The sequence below is a fragment of the Oxyura jamaicensis genome, chromosome 6, assembly GCF_011077185.1.
Source record: "Oxyura jamaicensis isolate SHBP4307 breed ruddy duck chromosome 6, BPBGC_Ojam_1.0, whole genome shotgun sequence".
Lineage (NCBI taxonomy): Eukaryota > Metazoa > Chordata > Aves > Anseriformes > Anatidae > Oxyura > Oxyura jamaicensis.
The window spans coordinates 20,332,818-20,355,067 of record NC_048898.1 but is presented as its reverse complement, the minus strand read 5'-3'; the positions used below and the strand labels follow the sequence as shown (position 1 = coordinate 20,355,067).

Sequence of the window (22,250 nt, the reverse complement as noted above, 5' to 3'; positions counted from 1 at the left end):
AAACACGTTAAAGTTACCTTTGTTTCAATATATAGTGTAACATATAAGTCAGTTGAAAAAGCATGGCTTAAGTACATAAAACGACAGAGACAGAAATTCATATAATTGCATTTGAAAACCAAGGTGTCTCTGCTCTTAAAGATTGCAGTGCTATGAATTGAATGTTGCTATGTAATCAGGTATCTGCTCTTAACTGATTTTCCTTCTCTGGTAGAATTTCCATATTTTTCTGATTTTCTGTATGAAATTGCTAATAATTTATCAAATTAACATCTGATTTGGGGGATTTGTTTTATTGGTTTCTGGTTTGGACAATTATTTGTCACGATTACATATACATTGTAAAGAGATGAAAAATGTCACTTGCTAAACTGTGATTAGAGATTTATTTCTATTTTGTACAGCAGAGGGCTGCATTTCGTTTTGCAAGTCGTTGATTACTGACAGCACTGATTTATTAAGCACCTGAAAGATGATGGATAAGCATGAATATTTTAAATAATTTAGCAATAACCTTTGAGATGGAATTCACGTAATTAATTAGCACAAGCTGTAATGATAAATGCCCCAGCTGAAAGCAATGGTTTTGGTTTATATATATATACACATTTATTTATTTATTCATTTATTTATAACTGTTGTTAAAAATATGTGGCATGTTGATTTACATTCTTCCTTTCATTCTGTTTGGGTTTAAAAAAAAAAAGAATCCACACTCATGCTTCTGCAGCTTACATTGTTATTATGCTATTCCATGTTGGGAAATGTCCTTGTATTCTTCAAGACTGTTGGAATTCTGGAAGAAGTATCAGTGATTGATTGTTTAACATACATTTAATTTAGTTCTCTAATTGATTTAATAGAAACGAAGCTAATGGGCCAAAGAAATAACAAAAAGTGTGATCATTCTTCTTCTAACCTAAGTCCTGCATCATTAAGACTTTGACTGTATAAGAAATTCAAATCAGATAAGACGTTCTTTACTGATAAAACATTTGTTTCTGCCTTAAAACCTGTTGCTCTTTCTACTAGGGAAAAGTGGCACAGACAGCTTGCATGTCAGCCTGCCAGCATCTTTCAACATCCCTAATGCAGATGCTACTGGACAGTGAATTAAAACAGATAAGCATGGGAGCAATTCAGCAGTTTAATTTAGATGTGATACAGTGTGAATGTAAGTAGATATTCCCATATTCCTATCTATGTCTGTCTTAGCATTGCAAAAAAAATCTTCAACATAAGCTATGTAGTGATCTTTTTCCATTATCTGCTAAAGCTTTTCTATTTTTTCTTTTAATAGTATTGCATTGCAGCCTCCTGTAAAAGTATTTATGATTAATTATGTTAACATTTCTGGGAAAAAAAAAAAAATATATATATATATATTTTAAACTTTAGTATCTGATTGAAATGTCCATCTGTTGTTACTGCTAATGGCATCATAATCAGTACATCCCGTAAACAGACCATAGTCTAGCACAGAATTGCCCCAAACCACTATATAAATATTATGGTTTTATAGTTGCACACCAAAAGGTCAAAAGTCTGTGAAATTTAGTTTTTCCTCCGGGGAGTATTTATTACAATGCAAGTTTTAATTGTGTTGTTACATAGGTTTTTGTCTCTCCTAAAACTATTGCCTTACTCACTGTAAGTAGTGGTACTCACTAGAGTACTAGTACTCATTTAATAAATGTCAGATATTGTTTTATTCTCACTATTCAAAATACAGCGTCAGAATTATTTCATAAAACTTGTTGAACCCGTCACGGAAAGCAGGACTAATTTTATCGTGTTTTACATGGAACTCGCCACCGTAGGGTGAGCTCTTACGCTGTATTAAGGAAGTTACTTTCATAACATTGTGGTATTAATAGGTCTTATGTCTGTTTTTTGGTTTATGACTGAGATGCAGCAAAAAGGCTGACTAAGGCTTTTTAAATTCATATCTTTAGTTTCTTATGCTTTTTTTTTCCTGTTTATTTATTTATTTCTGAAGTATCATTCCTCATATGTTTGAGACAGAGACCTCAATGATTTTGGTGACTGCTGAAAACGTGGCAGTTTTGCAAATCCTCAGGTGTTTAGTGTGGGCATATGAGAAAACTGATGACTTCTCAATTAGCAGCCACCATGGGAAATTGGAAATCTGTTTTCAAGTAATTTAGTGAGCATCCTAAATGATTCTTGTGGGACTAGAGTTAAAGAGCATTTGTGACTTTTTCACTACAAGTATATCCTCCTGCCCTGTTTGTTACATTCCATCTAAACTCCATAACAAGGCAGGCATCTTTCTGACAGTCCTTCCTCGTGCAGCCTTGAGGCCTTTCAGTGCAATGGGAGGACCTGACAGAATTATCAGAGTCTGTTTTGAAAAAAAATATTTTTGATTGTGATGTTAAAGTTTGTTTCATGATGTGATTGCACAAGTTGGCCAAATAGAGGTACACAGATGATGTTTTGACATTTTTAGTACAAATTTATACATTTTTATATTGCAAATTTGATAGAGTTCTTTTCAAGTAGATGGAAATGGGGTATGTATATGCACATCTGTGTGGTTTCTTAGTTTAAAAAAAAAAAAAAGAAAAAGATCCCAGATGCAGAACAAATTCCATACATTGATAATGCTGATACCATAATCATTCATCTAGACAAGTCCAACTGGTGCGTCCACTACACAGTCATCTGCCTTCTGAACTAATAGCATAACAGCAGAGGAAGCTTGTTACCACCATGTTATTTTGTTGCTAGTGTCTGAAATATGTACAACTGCAAATAGAATAAACTTCAATTCTTTCTACAATGCTTTTAAAGCATGTTAGAAAAAAAATGTTTTTTGCACAGAAACCTTTTGAGTAGTTTAAAGATGGCAGCTTGGCAGAATAATATGTTGCAGCAAATGATGCTTTACAATCTGTGGAATAAGGGATTGTCAGAAGATGTTGTTCAGAGACCGCTTTGCTGTTGCAGTTCATTCATAAGGTCTGTCACAAGCACATTCCAGGCCTGGCTGAGACGCCTGTGATTTATGTTCTTGCTCATCACCCTCCCCCAGCTTTATTCTTTGACACTTCGGGTGTAATGGATACAACAATGACATTTCAATTAGTGCTTAGTGTGCAAATAATTTACAAACATTCAGTAATTTTCTACAGTATTTTACACACGGATATGACACTTTAGCTATAGACAGGGTGCAGTCTGAACTAATAAGTTGTGTGAATATTTGAAGATACATTTTTAAACGTTGTTGGCAATATTCTAGATATTTATTCTAATTTTTAACATTGCATTTTTATTCTTTCTAGTATGAAATGGAGGAGACCTAATAAAAGCAGGAAAATGTGATTACTAGTCAGAAAAGGCAATGAGCAGTCCAACAAACAGCCCAACAGTCTGTTACTGAGCTGTTAAGTCAGTAAGTGCTGAAGTTCTTGAGTCATAGCAACCAGGTAGAATGATGAGTGGAATTCCAAGAAATGGAGGTGGAAGGGAAAGAGTTTATCTTATGGTGAATGCTGAGATTTCAGTTTCCTGTGCTGCATTTCTATGCAAAGTACCTAACTCTAAGAAGCAGAACAGAAAATCTGGGAGTATCTGATACTTTTCCTTGAGAATAGTATGAGGTGGTCTTCTCTTATGATTTTAAAAAAGAATAGTGATGATCGTCTTGCTCTGCTCTTCAGTTTCATGCGTTCATTCCAAATGTTCCAAAAGCTTTGTTTGATTTCAGGATGTCCTGTTTTATTTGTAATATTTTCCACTCTCGCTACATATTTTCACCAAAGTGTTTCACCTTTGGTTTTTACACCATTCTTTCTCAATGATGATCTTTCACTATGATGACTGGGTTTCTTACAGCAGTATTCAGGAAAATAGCATGTACTAGGTTCCATTGAACAAAAGATGAAGAATGGCCTTTTGTTTGCACATTGCGTTTCAGTATCCCAAGGAGGAAAATGGATTGGGGAGGAGAGGTATTTGCCATTTCTTGAAGATGAAATTCAGGTGTGGGTTTCTGTATCTCACTTTATGAGAAGCAAGGTGTAAATAATAGCACACTGGCTTTTTCAGAGATTGAGATGACTTTGGGAATGTGTACTGGTTGTGTTAGGGAATCAAACATTCACTGCCAACAAACCTCTGAATTTCAGTATTTTTGAACTGCAAATTTAGTTTTATCTTTCTGATCTTCACAGAAACGCATTGCTGTAAGCCACTTAATATAGTTTTTAAATGAGGAAATTTTTATATAAAATTTTGTATTACATAGTAATTGTATATTTTTCTCTGGATCAGTCAAAATGATTTACAGCTGCAGTTTCAACAAGTTGTTTTGCTGAAGAGATCCAACCATACAAAAGTATGTGGCTCTTCCTCAGTACAAATATTTTATACCTGTTTTCATCTGTCACAGAAAAAAAAATATTTTTTGTGTGAAGCTGACATATGAATACAAATGTAGACTTCTTATATTTGTTTTAATCCTTAAAGTTCACGCTATGAGGTTAAGTGGACATAGAACTTTAATTTAGAACACCATCCAGATCTAGATACCTTACATCAGCTTTTTATTAATTAAGTAGAACTGATCAAAAATTCTGATTGCTGGAAAAGTTATTGTTAATAATAGTATTGTAATTCATGTCTGTTTTAATGTAATTAAATTGTGAGACAGCATTAATTTGCAGAAGGAGGTACGGTTGAGTAGTCATTCTTCATCCAGCTGTGAATCTGTGCAAGGATGGAAAGGTTTTGAGCCATGCCAATAGGTGAGGGTGAAAGAAATCCTGAAACAGCATCAGCAAGCAGAAAACTAGTACAAAGCAAATTGTAATTTACCTTCCTGGCCAGCCCCACTTGGGGATTTCTGCCAGTCCCTCCTTTCTCACACACTGTGTTGAGAACTGCAAGAGAGAATCTTGACCCATGTGCGCTCTGTTGAGGAGGCCCCTTGCTTTACCTGCCTTGTCTCCTTTCTGGGAAGTCAGGTTAACTTGGCTCACTTGAGACCATCCTTCAGCCCATGGTCACATATGGCAGCACAGGGTTGAGGGGAAGCTGCAAGTCCTGGGCAGGGCTGGGGGCTGCTGCCCTGCCAGCTGGCAGCTCCCTCAGCAAGGCTCCTCTCCAGGCGTGTTTGAACAGCTGGAGCCTCCAGCAGAGCTGCAAAGTGGCTAAAGGCTGCTGTGATGGTCACCTGGCTCCCTGCTCCTCATTCCAAAATACATCTGCAGCTTTGCTGTCCTGCCTTTGAATCGAGAATTGATACTATGAGGCTAAAGGAAAAGCTGCCCTAATTTAGCTTTTGATCCAAAGTTTGGACTCTGATTGTAATTCTTGCAATTGAACTGCAACTATCTGTCAGAAAATAAGTAAATGAGTACTGAATTCCCAGACAAGCACAGGCACACACAGATTGTGTGTATCTAAAGTCTGGGTTTTGAGAGAATAAAATGAAGAGACTGGTTAATAAATTTAGAATTGCCTAGAAATTCAATGCAACCTACAGATGTCTTTAATTCCATTTTAGCAGATGCCAAGCTTTTTCTTAAGATAGCCATCAACACATACATACATCAGTTCACATATATCCTGTATACAAAATGTAATGAAAGGACCAAAATGAAGTACTCAAAAATGGAGTGAAGTCATCTTTCCAATATTTATATTTATCATTCTTATGTATGTGTTACCTCAGAGCCCATTGTGGTTTTGTTACATGTTGTTTTCATTGGATCCTACCTCTTGTAAATTCCCAAACTGGCTGTTACAGGAAGCACATTTTTGTGCTTAATAGTAATGAGATTTGGTATACCCAATACATTCTGCCAGAGATCCTGTACTGTATACACAGAAAAGAACTAAACAGTATTAATGAAGTGCAGGGGAAAATGTTATTAAAAAACTTTTGAACACCAGTCATCTAATGCCTATTTTCAGTTTATTTTCCTGAAAACATTGAGGTTTGTAATTCAGACTGCTGAGCAGTTAGTTATTTGCCCTTATATGTGATAGTTTTATAGTAATCTTTGCATTTTCACTCTCAGGTGTTATAAAATTCCTGAATGTCCTTATGCATACTAAAATAAACAATCAAGTAGCCCCCTATCCTTCCAAATCCACTTTAAGCCTAGAATGAATGTAGGGGGGAAATATTTTAAAAGATGTTTATATGACAATGTTTCATTACTATCTGGAAAGGGACCCCTAGGACACAGACATTAAGAATGTTAATCCTGTTCTTATAATATCTTCCTAAAATGCTGTGCAGCAGAAAACATTTAATTAGCTTTGTAAAATTGTTAGCAAAACTTAAAAGCCCTGAGCTGAGGGGGTTGAACTGTCTGACCATTACCATAAGTAGATTATCTTTTTGCCCTTTGAACTCATGAAATTGTAATAATGAAACAAATCCTACTGTAGGCACCTGTCAAAAATGACCAAAATGTGAGAATAAATGCTTATGCTATAATAAATTTCCCCGGTATTGTAAATTTATTTATAATAGGAAATTGTAGTTAAAGAGAAAGGAGCATATACAATAATTCAGTTTGGTGCCTTGTGTGCTCCTTTTTCTATAGCTGCCATGGCAGTAGGTGCTTTGCAGGGAAGCAAACTAATACTGCATTATTAAATGCATTAGGATAATTTCCAGACTATGTTAACCTGATGAGTGATATCTATTTTGTTAAGTGCACAAAATGAAGATCCATAGAAAAAATCACTTAAACTCTTTTAAAGGATATCTCATTTGAGTGGAAAAGTGAGTCAATGGGTGTTTCTGCTTATGTCTCTGTTATAAATGCGTGACTGGGGCAAGAACATGAGAACTACTGAGTGAGGCTAAACCTTCCTTTAGCCAAATGTCCTGTCTCCAGTGGTGGTCAATGGCAGGTATTTAGAGAACAGTGTAAAACACCGGGCTGTCTGTTGAGTGGTCTTTGGCATTGCAGATCATCTTCCATAGCTTAGGGATTTAAGGAACAGACGAATTTAGACTGTTGTTTAATCACTGTTGAAGGTCCTGTATTTCAAGTTTTTTTTTTTTTTTTCTTTCATTTATATTTTCTGCCTCATTTATACTTTGGCCATGCACAACTTGCCACGAGAATGAGTCCTATAATTAATTCTATTGTGTTATATGAACAAGTACTCGATTTTGGTTTGTAAAATTCTGCTTTCTGCTGATTTATTTAATTGCCCATTATTTCTTATATTATGTGAAACAGTAAATCAATAATAGTTTCCTTTCCATCTTTTTCATGCAATTAATGACTTCCTAGAGTTTGGTTATTAGGCTTCTGCAGTGCTGCTGTCTGGAGGGCTCAAATGAGTCCATGAGTAAGTCCTCTGATTGTCTAATAGAGTCTATTGATTATGTACTGTGTGCTCCACTGCACCTGATCTAAAGTGTTGTCATCATGTATTCTATTTTACTTACTCCCCCCTTTACATTTAAGAAGAGACAGTGTCTGGAAATAGATTCATTTGGACACGTGGGCATATTGCATCCCAGCAGTAGTAAGTGCTGCTTTTGACTACATCCTGAAGTCATCTGAAATGTCTAGGACATTTTGCTGAGCTTGTGTTCATGTGTTTTTAAAAGAAGAATGTAGAAAATTGCTCAAGTCTTGATTTAATGGTGCTCTGTGATGTGGACAAAGGGAGGGGGCTGCTGGAAAGCCTGTTGACTCCTCTTTCCTGGAGGTGCTGGCCTTCTCTATAGTACAGTTTTTTAAGTTTGCATCATTGCTTCCTGATATTTCCTGGTTGATAGGTTCAACTATGACATAGTGTATTGGAGCTTTATAGTTTTATTGAATTTCCAGTTTCATTGTTTTTACCTAATGATAACAGAAATCTGTGACATTACTCTGCTTTTGTAGATGATTTTATTTTCTTTAGTTGCCATCGAGTTGTATATGACCTTATTTTTTTAATTAGTTTTGACAATTATTGATAGTTTCCCAACTTAAATGAGTAGCTAACTTGTTTTGTTAATATTTTACAGTTTTTTGTATTTTGAAGATAGTTTTCCCTTCCTATTTTGGCAGTCTATTTTGGGGTTCCAGAAGAGCTTGATCAACAAGCTAGCTAAAAGGCATGAACAGGCATTTCAATTCTGTTCAGACTGTAGCACTTTGAGCTTTCCACCTGTCATCTGCACATTAAACTAACTCCCACCTTAGTGTCTGTTTTTTATTGCTATTTGGCTAGAGGTGGGGTTTTATAGAGCAGATGCTATAACAAAAGCAGATGTTTGAAAATATGTTGACAGCCGTGGGATTGGTATTATTTCAAAATACTTCAGTAATCATTTACGTTAGGCTGAAAATGTAAATGTGTTGGCTTTCACAGTTGTAACATTATTACTGGTTTAGAATTTTAAGCCAAATTCATAAATGTACACCTAAAGGTAATGTTCCTGGGAGGTTTTGTTTGTTGGTTTGTTTTAAATCAGAGTGGGTTAATCAGTTGTAATGTGATTGTTTCAAGCTAGTTTCATTTTCATGCTAGCTAGCATTTATAATGCATGCATTGATTTTCTGTTAGATTTTAAACAATATAAAATCTGCATCCATAATATTTTTAACCTTTCCTTGCAGTGTTTGCTAGTTCTGAGCCTGTGCCAGGATTCCAGGGAGACACCCTGCAGTTAGCTTTCATCGACCTCAGACAAGTAAGACACTAGTTGTTTTTTATCCTACTAATTTCCCCTTTTGACCAATGCTGGAGTTATTAAATTCAAGAACCTTTCATGTTTTAGAATTCCCATGTAATTAGTTTTGAAAAGCAGTCATTTGAAGTGTTATTAGTGGCACTATTCCCTGTAACTTAGTATAAAAGTTTTCTGCAGTGTGATGTTAGGGGGCACTATGCTACTGGTGGTACTATTGCATGTATATAACATTGAATTTTGGTCCAAACAATGTGTTGTAAAGATCCTGTGATGCTTTTTTTTTTTTTTTTTTTTTTCTCTCTCTCTCTCTCAAGAATATACACATTACCCTGGTGTGCTGTTATCCTGATTTCATTTTGAGCAATTGCTCCTTTCTAGAAAGCTGCTCCCTAGAGAGTAGAATTGGGCATAGTGGTATCTAGCATTTCTTTTCCTTAACTTGTTACATAAATTTATTTTAAACAGTTAGAAAGCAGCTTTATTCCAGCCTGCTGATCTTTACTCTCTGTAAAATATAATTTTAAATGCCCTAATATTGGAAGCACTTCTCCACAGTTCTTGACAAAAGGAAGGTTTTTCTAGACTGAAATCCGCCTATCTTAATTTCATGTAGTTATTTCTATGCCCTGCTCTCTAAATTCTGACACTATATCCAACAATAGCAATCCATTTTCATAAACTTTTAATACTTTTCATAAACTTTTAATACTTGAAGTAAGCTTTTAAAAGGATTTATTATTTCACAAAATTGCAATTACAAGTGTCATTTAAATAGTGAAATGAATCATTAACTGCACATGGAAGGTCTTTAGCTTTCCACAGATGTTGATAATATTTTTCAACACCATTATGAGTCTGCCAAAGTCATCAGAAAAGAAAAGAAATGCAGAAAGAATTAAATATCAAATTATTTATATAGCAAGAATATTTTTGCTTTTGATAGTTTAGTATGTTTCTTCACAGTAAGATAATTAAAAGGCATTTCAGAATGGAAAATTCCTGTAGCAACAGTATTCCAGTTTCTCCTAATAGAAAGGATTTAATTAAACTCTATTTTTAAATGAGAAAGTTAAAAGGTAGAGTTGTATCTTATATTCTCACAGCAATATAACATAATGAACAGTATCTACAACAGGATAAGCTTGGTCTGCATGAGGAAGGTACAGGATTGTGGCCATAAGATTCATTAATGTAATAACTACAGAGCAGTAGTTCTAAAATTCAATACGTAAAGATGTACTTTGCCAGATTTAAACTACCACAAATCTTGCCTTGACTAGCAGCCACCTTCTTTTAGATTTTGTTTTATTCTCCTTTTATTGCCAGTGTTAGAACTGACTAAACATCTTCCAATTTGTACTACAACAATTTAGTTGAAGGGAAAGAACGCTGAGAGATTTTTGGCATCTTTTCTTTCATCCACCTGAGTGCTATAAATCCTTGTGGAGCTTGTTTGTTTCAAGGAAAAACATGATTTCCAGCTATGCAGGAAGGCAGGGTGTGTACGTACTTGCTACAGGAAATAAATAATATTTTTTTTGTGTTTAAAGTACCAGCTGCTGAGCATGTCACGTAAATAAGGATTATGTTGCTTATGATAGTAGTCAGTTTATGTTAGCAACTTATATTTAGAATTCTCTTGATGCAAGTAACACTTCATAGAGAATGCTCTGTATGCCATGTGAATCTGATTGATTTCAGGTAATTTATAAACAGCAAAAGTCTGGGCAGCTCTCTGTATCAGGTCGTAATGTGAGCTTGTGCATGTAAAGAGATCTACTATATTTGCTTTTTTTTTCTTTGTTTTTACTATATATTTTAATGCTTTGCCAAAAAGTGCATACATATTGCAAGAACACATTAAAAATAACACTTACCATTTAGTATGGATTTGCAGTGTTTTTCCTCTCTTCCTTATTTGTGATCCATTTCTATCTTAATAGGGTGGATGACAGTTCTTTTCAAGAATACTTAGAAAGGCAACAGAGCCTTTTTCAGAAAGTTCTTATAAAAGGTCATGCTTCTGTTTTTTAGTTTGAATTTGATACTTCTTCATGAATTGCAGGATATGAAAGATAAGGAAGTAGGTCCAGTGGTCAGGTTTTACCTGCCCACCCGGACTGTGCCCCGAGGTCAAACTCCTGATATTGGCTGTTTGGTACAGAGGAGCTGATGACAGGTAGGGGCTGATACAAGGGGGAAAGCTTGAACCGTATCAAAGCTAAAAGGCAGGAGATTTGGGACCCAGTGAGAGACTGTAGCTAAAAGATGGATCAGCAGGATTGCCCTCTTCTTAAAAAGCAGCTGACCTGCAAGGGAAAAGACTTTATCGTCCTGCCAATCACATGCTTGCTAATGGAAGCCAGTTATCTCAACAACAGCTTACTCTCTCTGTGTTGTACCAGGACAATGTGTAAGATTAATGAGGATTGGGTGGTAGAATACTGTAGCACATTTTCTGAAAGAACTAAAGTGACTTATGAGGAACCACCAGCTTGGAAGAAACAGAGGGAAGAGCTACACTTGGTTGTACCACAGAGAGAGAAGCAGCTTTGAAAAGAATCACCATAGGTATTTTCATCCTGATGGTTCCTGGAGGCAATGTATGAACAGTATGTTGTTTCTTGCAAGCCCAGTTCCTTCTTTTTTCCTCCCACAAATGCAGAAGAGCCAACAGAAACAGTTCAAGTGAGAAAGAGTTGCTTCTAAGAAGAGAACAGTGGTCAGTAGCAGAAAGCTGTAAGAGTCTGGGAATGATGAAGGGGCAATCACTTCTTAGTGTCCCATTTAACGAGCCACCTCTTTCTCCTTATATTATCCCCTTTTATGCTCTTGTAATACTTAACATACTCCTTAAAGAAGCTTAGTAATCTGTAGAAACACTAGTGAATAAAGATTTTTACTCTATTCCCATAACTATAGTATCTTGGCATCTTACATATATGACGTATCTGTTGCAGTTGGTTAATCACACATGGTCCATTTGTTCTCAATTCTGTTTTCTGCTGCCAGGAGGAAGACTTTTATGTGCATAGACTTCTTTCTAATTTTTATGTTTTGACTGTGCTCTGCTATATGTTTTTGGCAGGCAAAACAAAAAATGTTGGGGGGGGGCACAATTTCTGAAGAACTTGAAAGCTTCTATATCACATGAGGTAATCTAGAAAAAATGAATCCAGGATAAGTTTATATTCAGACTCTCTGCTCTGTTCAAGTGAATTACTTCAAATGGCAGAGTCCATTATATTTGCATCATGCTGACTGGTATGTAACGAGCATAGCCAAAAACATGATTGGCTTTTGCATCACTGTAAATCTTTACATGGCAGCCAAAAGATACATGTAGCTATGTAGTGTCATCCCTCTGCTGTTAAGATGGGTTTGTAGTTCAGACTTGGGAATACAGGCAGTGGCTGTAGAACCATAGAATAACATACAGCAATTTCTTAGAGTTACCTCAAGTTCAGTACAGGGAGAATACCAATATACAATTCCCTGTACTACTTAAGAATCACATGGCCATGATCATCTAGAAATTTGCAGCTCTAGCTAGTTTAGCAGGTACTAAAGCAGCCAGCAGCTGCTAAGAAAATGGGGATAAATTCATGGTACTGTACAGCTGCTGTAATTGTGTCATGTCTTCTGCCACATGTCTTACCATATGACTTGAGCTCATACTTGGGTGCACCCTTTCACCCCACTTAACACCACTGAGGTACAAGCCAGCTCACCAAGGTAATTATCAAAGTGGCAAGTGATGTTTTTTAAAAAAACTGGTCTTTGGCATCTCTTGAAGATGATCCATCTCTCAGGTGATCTGCCTTGCTCTCTGAAGATAAGCTCTTGCTACTGACTATATAGGGAGCCTGGGTAAATAGCGTACTAGCCCAACAGGAGGTGAAATGAACTTTGGGGAATTTACTCCCATTTCAAATCCTAGGTCAACTGGAATTAAACTTCAAAAGTGAACAGATCTTAGTTTGTCCTACCTGAATTAGTCTCCGAGGAAGCTCAGTCTCCTATATGAATTAGTTTTGTCCCAGTTACGATCTGTTCTTTAGTGTCTAAACACTAGGAATTTCTATCTAAGCTTGTTCTGTAATGTGAGGCAGTTTCTTGGATGTCCTGGACAGTTAAACGCTGTGAGGAAAAGACCTGAATATTACAATGTGTGCTTTATTCTTTGCAGAGCCAGTGTAGTGTGTAGTAGACAATAACGATAACCTAATGGTAGCCTTAGAGGTCCTGTTGTATTGTGTCAATAGTTGCTTTCCCAGGGCAAATTTCATGCTTCTTAACCAACTGGGAGGTAATAAATGCTTGTTCTTGAAATAAAATTATTGCCTGCAGACTTGCAACTTAAGCTGCCAATTTAGTTTGACTTTTTTTTTTTTTTTTTTTTTTTACCTTAGACTTCACAGGTGATTTCTAGTGTTTCTCTCTGCCATGAGCACTACTTCAGATTCAAACAGGCCTTCTTCCTCTTCTGTCTAATCTCAGACAAGTACTCAGCTAGTTTGATTGTGGAATTTTCTTATTTTTTCTTATTTTCTTCTTTTGGTGAACAGAACTGACTCATCTGTGTTCTTTTTGCACTTAAGCGTATGATTTTAATATTCTCCAGTTGCTCTCAGTGCTGGTCCTGTGACAGGGACAGCATTCTGAAGTGAAGCAGAACCATGTGCTGTTGGTAACCCCCGAGTTAAGTGACTGCCACAGCAATATCTCCACCCGTATGGTAATACAGAGTTTGCAGTCTGTGAAACTGTTTAAAGACTGAATGATAGGGTCCATAAATTCAGCAGAGGTAATGAGAGAAAACACTCAATGTTTTGCAGCAATTTCTGTTAACATTTTGATAGAATTAGACATTAATTTTATATAAAGCTGTAATACAATCAATGCAATCAATATACAGAATAATGTACCATAGAAACATTAGCACATAGATCTTTCTTAGATTTCTGTTTATGATGTGTGTAAATAAGCATGTGTATAAGCGTTTCCAATACACAGTATGTATTTCTTCTAAAAAATTATATCTGATAATTAAAAGTATAGTATATTTCCCTCTGATTCCAAAGCATAATGGAAACTGGATTGCTAGTTTCTTGGGTTGCTTTTCCACTTAATTTTTAATACATTTTCTGGTGTACTGTTGATGAGAAATATGGCTAACCTTCTGAAATGTGGTGTTACATGCAACAGATGTAAATTTATTTCAAAGAGAAAATTCTTACTAGTATCTTGATATTGTCCTTCCTTTTCTTCTGCTGCACACCTTTGCTTCTCATTCATCACTGGGAAATGTTACTGTCCTGATAACTCAGTAGCAACTCATAGGTAGAAACTGTGAAACAGATCGCTGGAGTTCAATCCCAGCCACTGAGGTGTCTGCCACTAAAGGCAGACTGACAGCTTGGTCTTCCCCACTGTTTTGTTTGCAGTGTTTAATTTGATTTAATTTCCTGTGGTAGTACAGCTCTACATTTCAGCTCTGGCTTCTCTCTGACTCCCCCAATGTGCAGTGTGCCAAAGCTCCTGTCATCTGTGAGGAAAATGCTCTCAAGCTCTCAAATAAGCATCAGAGAATAAGTTGTAGGCTGTTGCCAAAATGCTCCACCATGACTCTTGGATGGCATGAGCTCTAAAGGCATCCTGCACAATCTGCCAGTCCATGCAGTGCCTAGGTGTTGAAAGGAGTCAGGTACCCCCACCCCTGGTCCCTGCTTCATGAAAGTGTCTTGACCAGAAGGACCATCAGGGTTTTCCAAGAGGAAGAATTCCCTAACAGTATGTTTAGAAATAAGTCTTAAAACTTCAGAGTTTAAAGATGAAAGTAAGCTTCTCTTTTTATAAGACAGCAGTTTGAATTTTTAATTAGCAGGTATTACAGAATATTTCATCTTTCCCTTCCTGAGGGAAATGGTTGTTGAGACTTTCATCTTCACAGAGCCTCTTTCACAATGCTTACTGATCCCTTTCTCCCCCCATCCATTCTCCAGCTTCTCTGAACAAGCAGAGGAGCATGTTACATCTGTAACATGAAGCCCAGCCTCAGGGTGCGATGTAATGGGATTTGCGCTTCTCTGAGTTTTCAGTGCAATGCTGCTTATTCAGCTAAAGAAAAGAGCTCAGATTTCAGACAGCAACAAAACAGGAGTTGCACTTCTCTGGATTTCAGGTCACAGATCTTCACTTTGCTGGGGAAGGAACCAACTCCCTTGCTGACCTTCCCCCTTTCCATAAATCGACCCAACACTAAAGCAGGAGGAGGACTTGAGCCATGCAGTGAGCAGAACTGCAAGGCTCAATTTCTCACCAGTTTGTGTTATACTGGGGTAACATGCATATATATATATATACCTGTGTTCAAAATAACACAGTTACAGGTATGACTGTATGGTAAATGTGTGTTATCCAACTTGCAGAGAGCACACAATGCCTTCTCTGAGTACTGTAGTCTTACAAATAAATGGGGATTCTTCCCACAAACGTGACAATTTGTATGCACTTATATTCCCCAGTGGAAACTCCCGGTTTTGACTTTTCCTTTTCACCTAGATTCTGTAAAGCCAATAGGTAATTGTGGTAGGCTCAGATCACAAGATGTGTGTGTAGAAATTCATGAGGAAGATCTCAATCAGTGCTCTGTACACAGAAACCAGCTCATTACTTAGATGGGATTTATAGTTGCCAGCTGGTAAGAATTAGGAAGCTTTGGAAACAAATACATGGTAATTAGCAGTGGGGATGGTCAAAACTAAGCATGGCTTTGAATCACTATCTTGATAAGGATTTTCAGAATCAAAGCAGGATGGCATGTCAGTCATTTCCTGGCAGTAGGTGTTCTTACCCTGTACTGCCAGGAACTAAGAGACACGTGTCAGTTATTAGATCTGTGTTCTTCGGGACATTGAATCATTTATCAAATTCAGTGCAAAACAGTCTGTATCCAGGTCAGCTTCTCAATGCCCCTTTTTCATCAGAGAAATGCAAATAACATGGTGATATTGCACCAAGTTTTCATTCTACATCCTGGATTATTGACAATGAGGGGATATAACTGAAAAACAGATTTAAAAACTCAGTGTACAAATACTGTTAATTTACTTCAGTAGCCCTATCAATAGCTTACCTAACCAAAACAATATACATATGGCCATTTATCTGCATGATACATTATTCCACCTCTAGCAAAAACCATAACAGTTTCTCCAGAGGAACGTACAAAGATTATACACAGAAGATTATGTGGTGACGACTATAATGCTTAAAATGAATGGCATCTCCTAAATGACAGTAAAGAATACTGTAGGTACATGTAACCATGGAAGTTATCAAAAATAAAAACATTTATTATTGTTTTTTTAAGCTAGTACATTTAAGGGATACAATTCTCTTAGTCCTCCGCTGAACCAGAAATATGCAAGAATTAGTTGAGCTGCCAAGAAATCTGCACTGTGTATTTAGAAAATGACAGAATTCATGAAGCTTGACATAGAGACCTGCAGATAAAACCTCTGCATAGGAACATAAGTTTTTCTTGAACAAGAGGGGGTTGCTGTTGTTGTTGAGTGAATTTATAGTTTTTAGAATTGAGACAGGAAATGGCTTTTGTTCATCTCATCATATGCAGGTGAAGCACTTGACTTCTTAGAGCAGTGCAGTGGAGCTTCTAAATACTACCATCATAGAAATCCATAAAAGCTTCACTGGAGAGGCTGATCAAAGCAGATATTACAAAAATAAAATTAAAAAGGGCAAAAGCTCCTGTCAAGACTCTTTAGATGGGCATATCTCAGTCACTGTCTGAATACTACCGTCACAATTAATCAGTTTTCAGCTCTTCTTCTTAGTCATCGGTACTTTCAGATGACATGGTTTAGAAGGAGTCAGTTAATTCACTCAAAACGTACAGGGCTGTTGTTATGATGAAAGCTCCGTATCTCTGGAAAACCTTTCTCTCCAAGAAAGTTAATCTCTTAGTTACAGAGGAATTCTCTGCAAGATCATAATGTAAATGAAACTGAAACTGTATGCTTGGTAGTTGAAGTACATATGCCAGTTATGCCCTGTCCATAATGGCAGAACCAAGAGGTCTCAGTTTTCTCAAATGAAGTACTAGATTTCTTCAGTAACTGGTATGCTGTGTGTCTGGGAAACTATTTATGAAGCGGTCAAGTTTTAATTTGTAATGTCTCCAAGGACATTATGAAAGAAAGCACAAAATAAGCCTTATCTGAAAAAGGTTTCCATTCTTTTGCAGAAGTACCTTTTAGTAGAAAGTTGCAACTGAGTTGACTTTCAGATAATTTCTCAATTAACAAATCCCTTGTTTGAATTAGAAGAAATTGATCCATGTGCCTATTGTATTTATTAACTCACACTTTCTTTGAGTCACTGATATACATCCCATTCAGTGGAAGTTATTTAGTAGAATGAGGAGTTTCTTTCTGATAGTTTTCTGCTGGCAGTTTTGCTCCCCAGCTGATTCTTGCCTTTATCTTTATCCCATAAGAAATGACATAAATGCAAACTGAAGGCTTTGCTTACGGGAAGATTTGGGTGCCTGACTTTCCTGAAGTTTAGGAATACATTATATCAAGCTGTTGTCTTCCTGCTGACAGCCAGTTACTGCAGGATCTCTGCCTTTGTGTAGCCCTGAGCTGATGGATGGAGTTCAGTTTTGGAGCCCCCCAGCTCCACAGGACTTCCTCTGAATCCCGTGGGTGGTATTTGGTTCCTATGACTAATGAAGGAGAATTGTTAATTGAACAACGCTAGAGAAGAAAGCTGTTGTTTTCCTTCAAGTTACTTGTTATTTATATTCTTTTAACATCTATGAGCCCTAGTCACCCATCAGGGAGCTGTGGGGCTGCTAGCTGCTTCAGTGGGTTCAATAACTTCCGCTCCCAAACTCCTTACATCCTCCAGCCTTAGCTAAGCAGGTAGTATCACTGATATGTAGTGCTATATACTGGGCTACACTACTAACCCCTTAACCCTGCCTAGAGTTGCCTTCAATATTTTTTCAGTTGCATCTATCAACATATTTGGTTTCCATTCCTTCCCTAAATTATCTGTCAAGCACAGGCAGCAGGCAGAATATCGCCCCCTTTTTTTTTTCCTTTTGCTGCAGTTTGTTCTGTGAAAAAGGAAGTTAATCAGTTCTACATCAATTATTTGGCCATCACTATAAGGGCAATGTAAAATTCTGAAAAATCAAGATAATTGTTTACAGCAAGGATTCAAGGACCGTCCTCTACTTCAGAACAATAGCAATGTATGGAAGAAAGTGGGGAGCTTTTGTTCTGTTTTGTTTTTAAGCACAAAATACCTTCATAAGTAAAAGGCTTCCAAAGCTTTGCATAGATGTAGTGTATTCATTAGGAACTCCACAATGACAAGAAGTGCTGGGGGGGCATAGAATGAGTAAGACCAGAAATGTGAATAAATGGGGGAGAATATGAAATGTCAGAAGGTAAGTAGATGAAAGTAGTAGATGACTGAGGGGGTGGGGAGGACAACTTAAAGATACAGGTTGAATGACGAGAAAAAAATTAGAATAAGTTCCTATCTACAAATGCACTTTGTTGTCCTTATTCTTTTTTCTTTCTGAGTTTATCATTTTGTATGGTTTTATGCTGAGACACGTTAAGAACAGTTTTGTTTTTTTAAAAAAATAGTAGAAGTTTGAAGAGGCGTTTTTACCCAAAGGAAAGAAAGGACTTTCAGTACACAGTTAATGGTGTATAAAGCCCATGAAGCCATCAGGTTGCCTTATTCCCTAGAGAACGCCAGCTTTCCCAGTTTCAGTGGCATGCCTCCAGGAAATCGTTCCAGAAGGACACACAATTAGCCCATGCTCTTCCAGAGTGCACGGTGTAACATGATGCAGTTAAACCAGAAGACAGTTTTCATCTTTTGACCCTGTGTCAAACATGTCAATTGAGCAGCTTACCTGAGATCTCTAAGAGCACATAGGCCATCAGTGGCTTTCCCATAGAAAGGAACGTGCAGTAGATGCACAAAAAAATGCAGTTTTAAAAATTGACTTATTCACTAAGTAACAGAGAAAGTGCTGAACCAGCCTTTGCAAGTGGCATGACTCAGTGCTTTCAGATACTCCTTTCTTTTTGCTGGTCTGAATTTTAAATTAAAACAAACAAACAAAAGCTTTGCCCTTTCTCAACATGTATGAGGACAGTAAAAGTTGCTCATACATTTTAAGTGCTAACAGGATATTGAGTCCTGTGGAGGTACAGATATGATCCTAATTTTGCTAATATCATTGCAATGCGTATCCAGATGATAGTTTGGGGAAAGGTTATCTGTTCAGTGTAGTGCCTAAGTCTTGCATCCATTCACACAGAGGACAGTTTTAAAAGTTCCTAGTGAAACAGAGTAAAGTAGACTAATTCCTAGATGGAAATAGGCAGGCAATGGAGGAAAGCTACCTAGCTGGTAGGTTGAAAAGACAAGCTGAAAACTCAAAACAAATGACAGTGTAAAACAGTCTCCATAGCTTAATTAAATAAAACCAATAATGCGATTTAAACTTCTTTGGGTTAAAATTACTTTAATAAGGGTGTTAATTACTAGAGGATTAACACTGCTTACATGTGATAATAGATGTGGTCAGTCAATAAAGGGTGAGAATAACGTTCATTTAAGAAGCAGAGGAATCTAGCACAGGATTACTCACCAGAAAGGGATAACATTTCAAAGTGGCAAGTAAGATCAGGGGAAGAGTTTTTCAGATTGTAGGAGGTATTAGAGGCTGAATTGTGCCATCACTGCCCAGCAAGGTTCCATGTGTATTGGGATCTACTGGGGCTAATACATGAAGAGTAATTGTTACAAATTACATACTATATATAGTTCGGAAATCTTCTCTCTTCCAGAGCAACTATAAAAATAACTTTTCAGATTAAAAATTTTCAGAAAATGTTGTCATCTGAGAATTGATGAGAAAAGGTATATTATAAGGAAAAAGATCAACTTCTAATAATAAATTCTGGAAGATGTGTTTCTTAGAAATGAAGTGATATTAGGGTATTGACATTGAGCAGAAAGGGGTTTTCCTAAAACATTTGTAAATATAACAACAGGAAAAGAAGGTTCTTTTGCAAAAAGACAACAAAAACAAATTCTGAGTTATCTAGGTTTCTTGTTACTGCAGCTTACTAGACTCAAAGACCTTTGCTAAACCAAGTTATTTAGACAAGAAAAACAACAACAATAACAACAACAACAAAAAACAAATACTGGGATTTTATATAGGTTGCAGTGTTTGCAAAATGTTTTGAGAGTCATTTGACAGATATAAATGTGGAAGTAAACTACTTCTGGTAGCTGAAGAAGAAAGTGAAGGTTGTCCAGGAAAGAATAGGAAACTTTAGTCTAGTGATTTTGGCTTTGCTTTTAACTTGTCTATATTTACATTCCTGAGCTACTCCTTGTGGAATTCCTTGTCCAGTGGTTCCCATGTCTAGTATAGCTTTCCCTAAGGGATGTAACTTCATCTGCTGTGAAGGGTGGGTATGCAAGCATACTCTGAATGCACTACTTTGGAAGAAATAATTATCTGTTTACAGTAAAGTCATGGTGAGCACATCTATAAGTGTCTGTGCCTTATTGGATTTTTGTTTGTTCCTGGATGCAAACAAAAAAGATGCTGTTTTCTGGCCTGTTATGTCTTAGATTTCAGTTCCGGTTGAAACTTATTTGTGCTACTGCTGATAATTATTTTTTTTCACTTACAAATACCATTAGTATGCTATACATGTTCTTTGAGGTGTAGACCTTATGTAACATGGAAGGTATGATGGTGGTGCTCTGAGACAGAGTCACTGAAAGAGACCAAAGGTAGAGCAAATACAGCCTCAGTGGAATATTATATTAACTTGGATGTGAAATGCTGGAGGCTTTGTTGGCCACCTAAGAGAAGAGTCCTGAGCACTATGATTTTTAAATTTAGATTTGTAGCTTTTCAAGAACTGTGCAAATCTTTTAAATAAAACAAATTATAGATTCAAAAATGATTAAAGCTGTTGCATTGGAACAATTTGTCTGTACCTGCTGTAGAAGCTGCAGTTACCTTTGTGGAGGTGATACGTGCACACTGGAGATCACTGAACTCTGTGGAGACCATGTGCTGCACAGTCGGGAGATGCTCATAAACTTTATAGACCTGATATATATCCTCCTATTATGTTGAAAGCTTCAGTCTCTTTAACAATGTAATTTCAGTATTTTCCTGAGATGTTATTCGATCTGGTGTTTTGGTCTGAGTGTGAATATGGCAAGGAATAACTTGACAGCTAGGAAAAGGAAATATTCTGTCCTGCCACTAAATAGCTAACTTCCAGTAGCTAGGTTAGCTGCTTCCTGAGTCAGTTTTGTGAGCTGAAGCTTCATACAAAGAGCAAACGTGTTTCATCTTTGCATCGTTGTGAATGCAAGACTGATATTGTGGCTCTGTGCCATGCTTACTTGTCTACCTGTAGGCATCCATTTACATTGGTGGGCCACGACTGTGTTTTTATAACTCCTTCCTTCAAGCCTAGAAGTAATCAGACTGAAATTTAAACGTGAAGATACAATTATACTTGGACAGACCACTACAGATGTTTAGTTCCAGAGTATAACAGCTTCACTTTATGCATTAGATGTACAGGTATGTAAGGACAGTTTGGATTAGTTAGGTCAAAACAGCAGCTGTCAGGAAATGACTGTCTATGGCACAGTATGTATCCTGATGTATGGTGAGATTGTCAACATCTAGGGGTACTCACATGGATACTGCTAAATTTTAAATGTGACAGATAGGACAAGTGCGTTCACTTCCACAACACATTGTGGAAGATGTTTTGTGTTTAAATTTTATTCCAGCTACATTGTTAAATTATTTTAAGTAGTCCTACTGTCTCTAAATCAGTTAACTTTGACATTACATTTAAAAATTTTTGAATATACTTCAAATGTAGTTGTACAGGAAGGACTGAGATAAATTACACGGTTTAAGTCCTCAGGAAATGTATTTAAAGTACTGTGCCATGTAACATCCCATTCAAGGCCTTATTTCATAGATAACCAAATAGTTGAAAGCAAGACTGTTATAAGTTTCATGCAGTTAAAAAAGCTGTTTATTGATAATTTAAGTTTAAATAAACTGTGCTGCAAAAACTCCCTCATCAGTTACTAGTGTTCCTGGTAAGTTTTAGTGTTTAAGCACTACTTACACACCTGTCTGTGTTTAAAAAAAAGAAAAATGGAAATTACAGCTTTAAATTTAACTGTGATATATCAAAGGCTTCATGATTCTAACAACTGAAATTATATTTTCAAACTCCTGTTCAGATCAGAGGCTGAAACTCTGTTTTGGAGGCTGCACTTGTTGCTCCCTGCGTGCTGTTGGTGGAAGTACTCCTTAGCGTCAGGAGCTCAAAAACAAAAAATTGGTGAAGGACCCAAACATTGCATAATACACAATTTTTAATCCACACAAATTTTACCACTGACATAGTTTTATGCTTTGTCTAAAGGGACTGCGTGTACA

At 36.7% G+C, this 22,250-nt stretch overlaps 1 protein-coding gene across 5 annotated transcripts in view; it reads left to right on the top strand.

The window, feature by feature from the left end:
* Positions 1-22,250, top strand: part of EXOC6 (exocyst complex component 6) — a 91,237-nt gene that overhangs the window by 57,150 nt on the left and 11,837 nt on the right. For 4 of the 5 annotated variants that reach the window (XM_035329864.1, XM_035329863.1, XM_035329867.1 and 1 more), the window contains 2 exons: positions 1,033-1,174; positions 8,613-8,686. In XM_035329864.1, coding sequence (XP_035185755.1) covers positions 1,033-1,174; positions 8,613-8,686 — 216 coding nt within the window. Of the gene's footprint in view, positions 1-1,032; positions 1,175-8,612; positions 8,687-22,250 lie in introns of those variants that run through there. The other variant, XR_004751880.1, reaches the window with a different exon arrangement.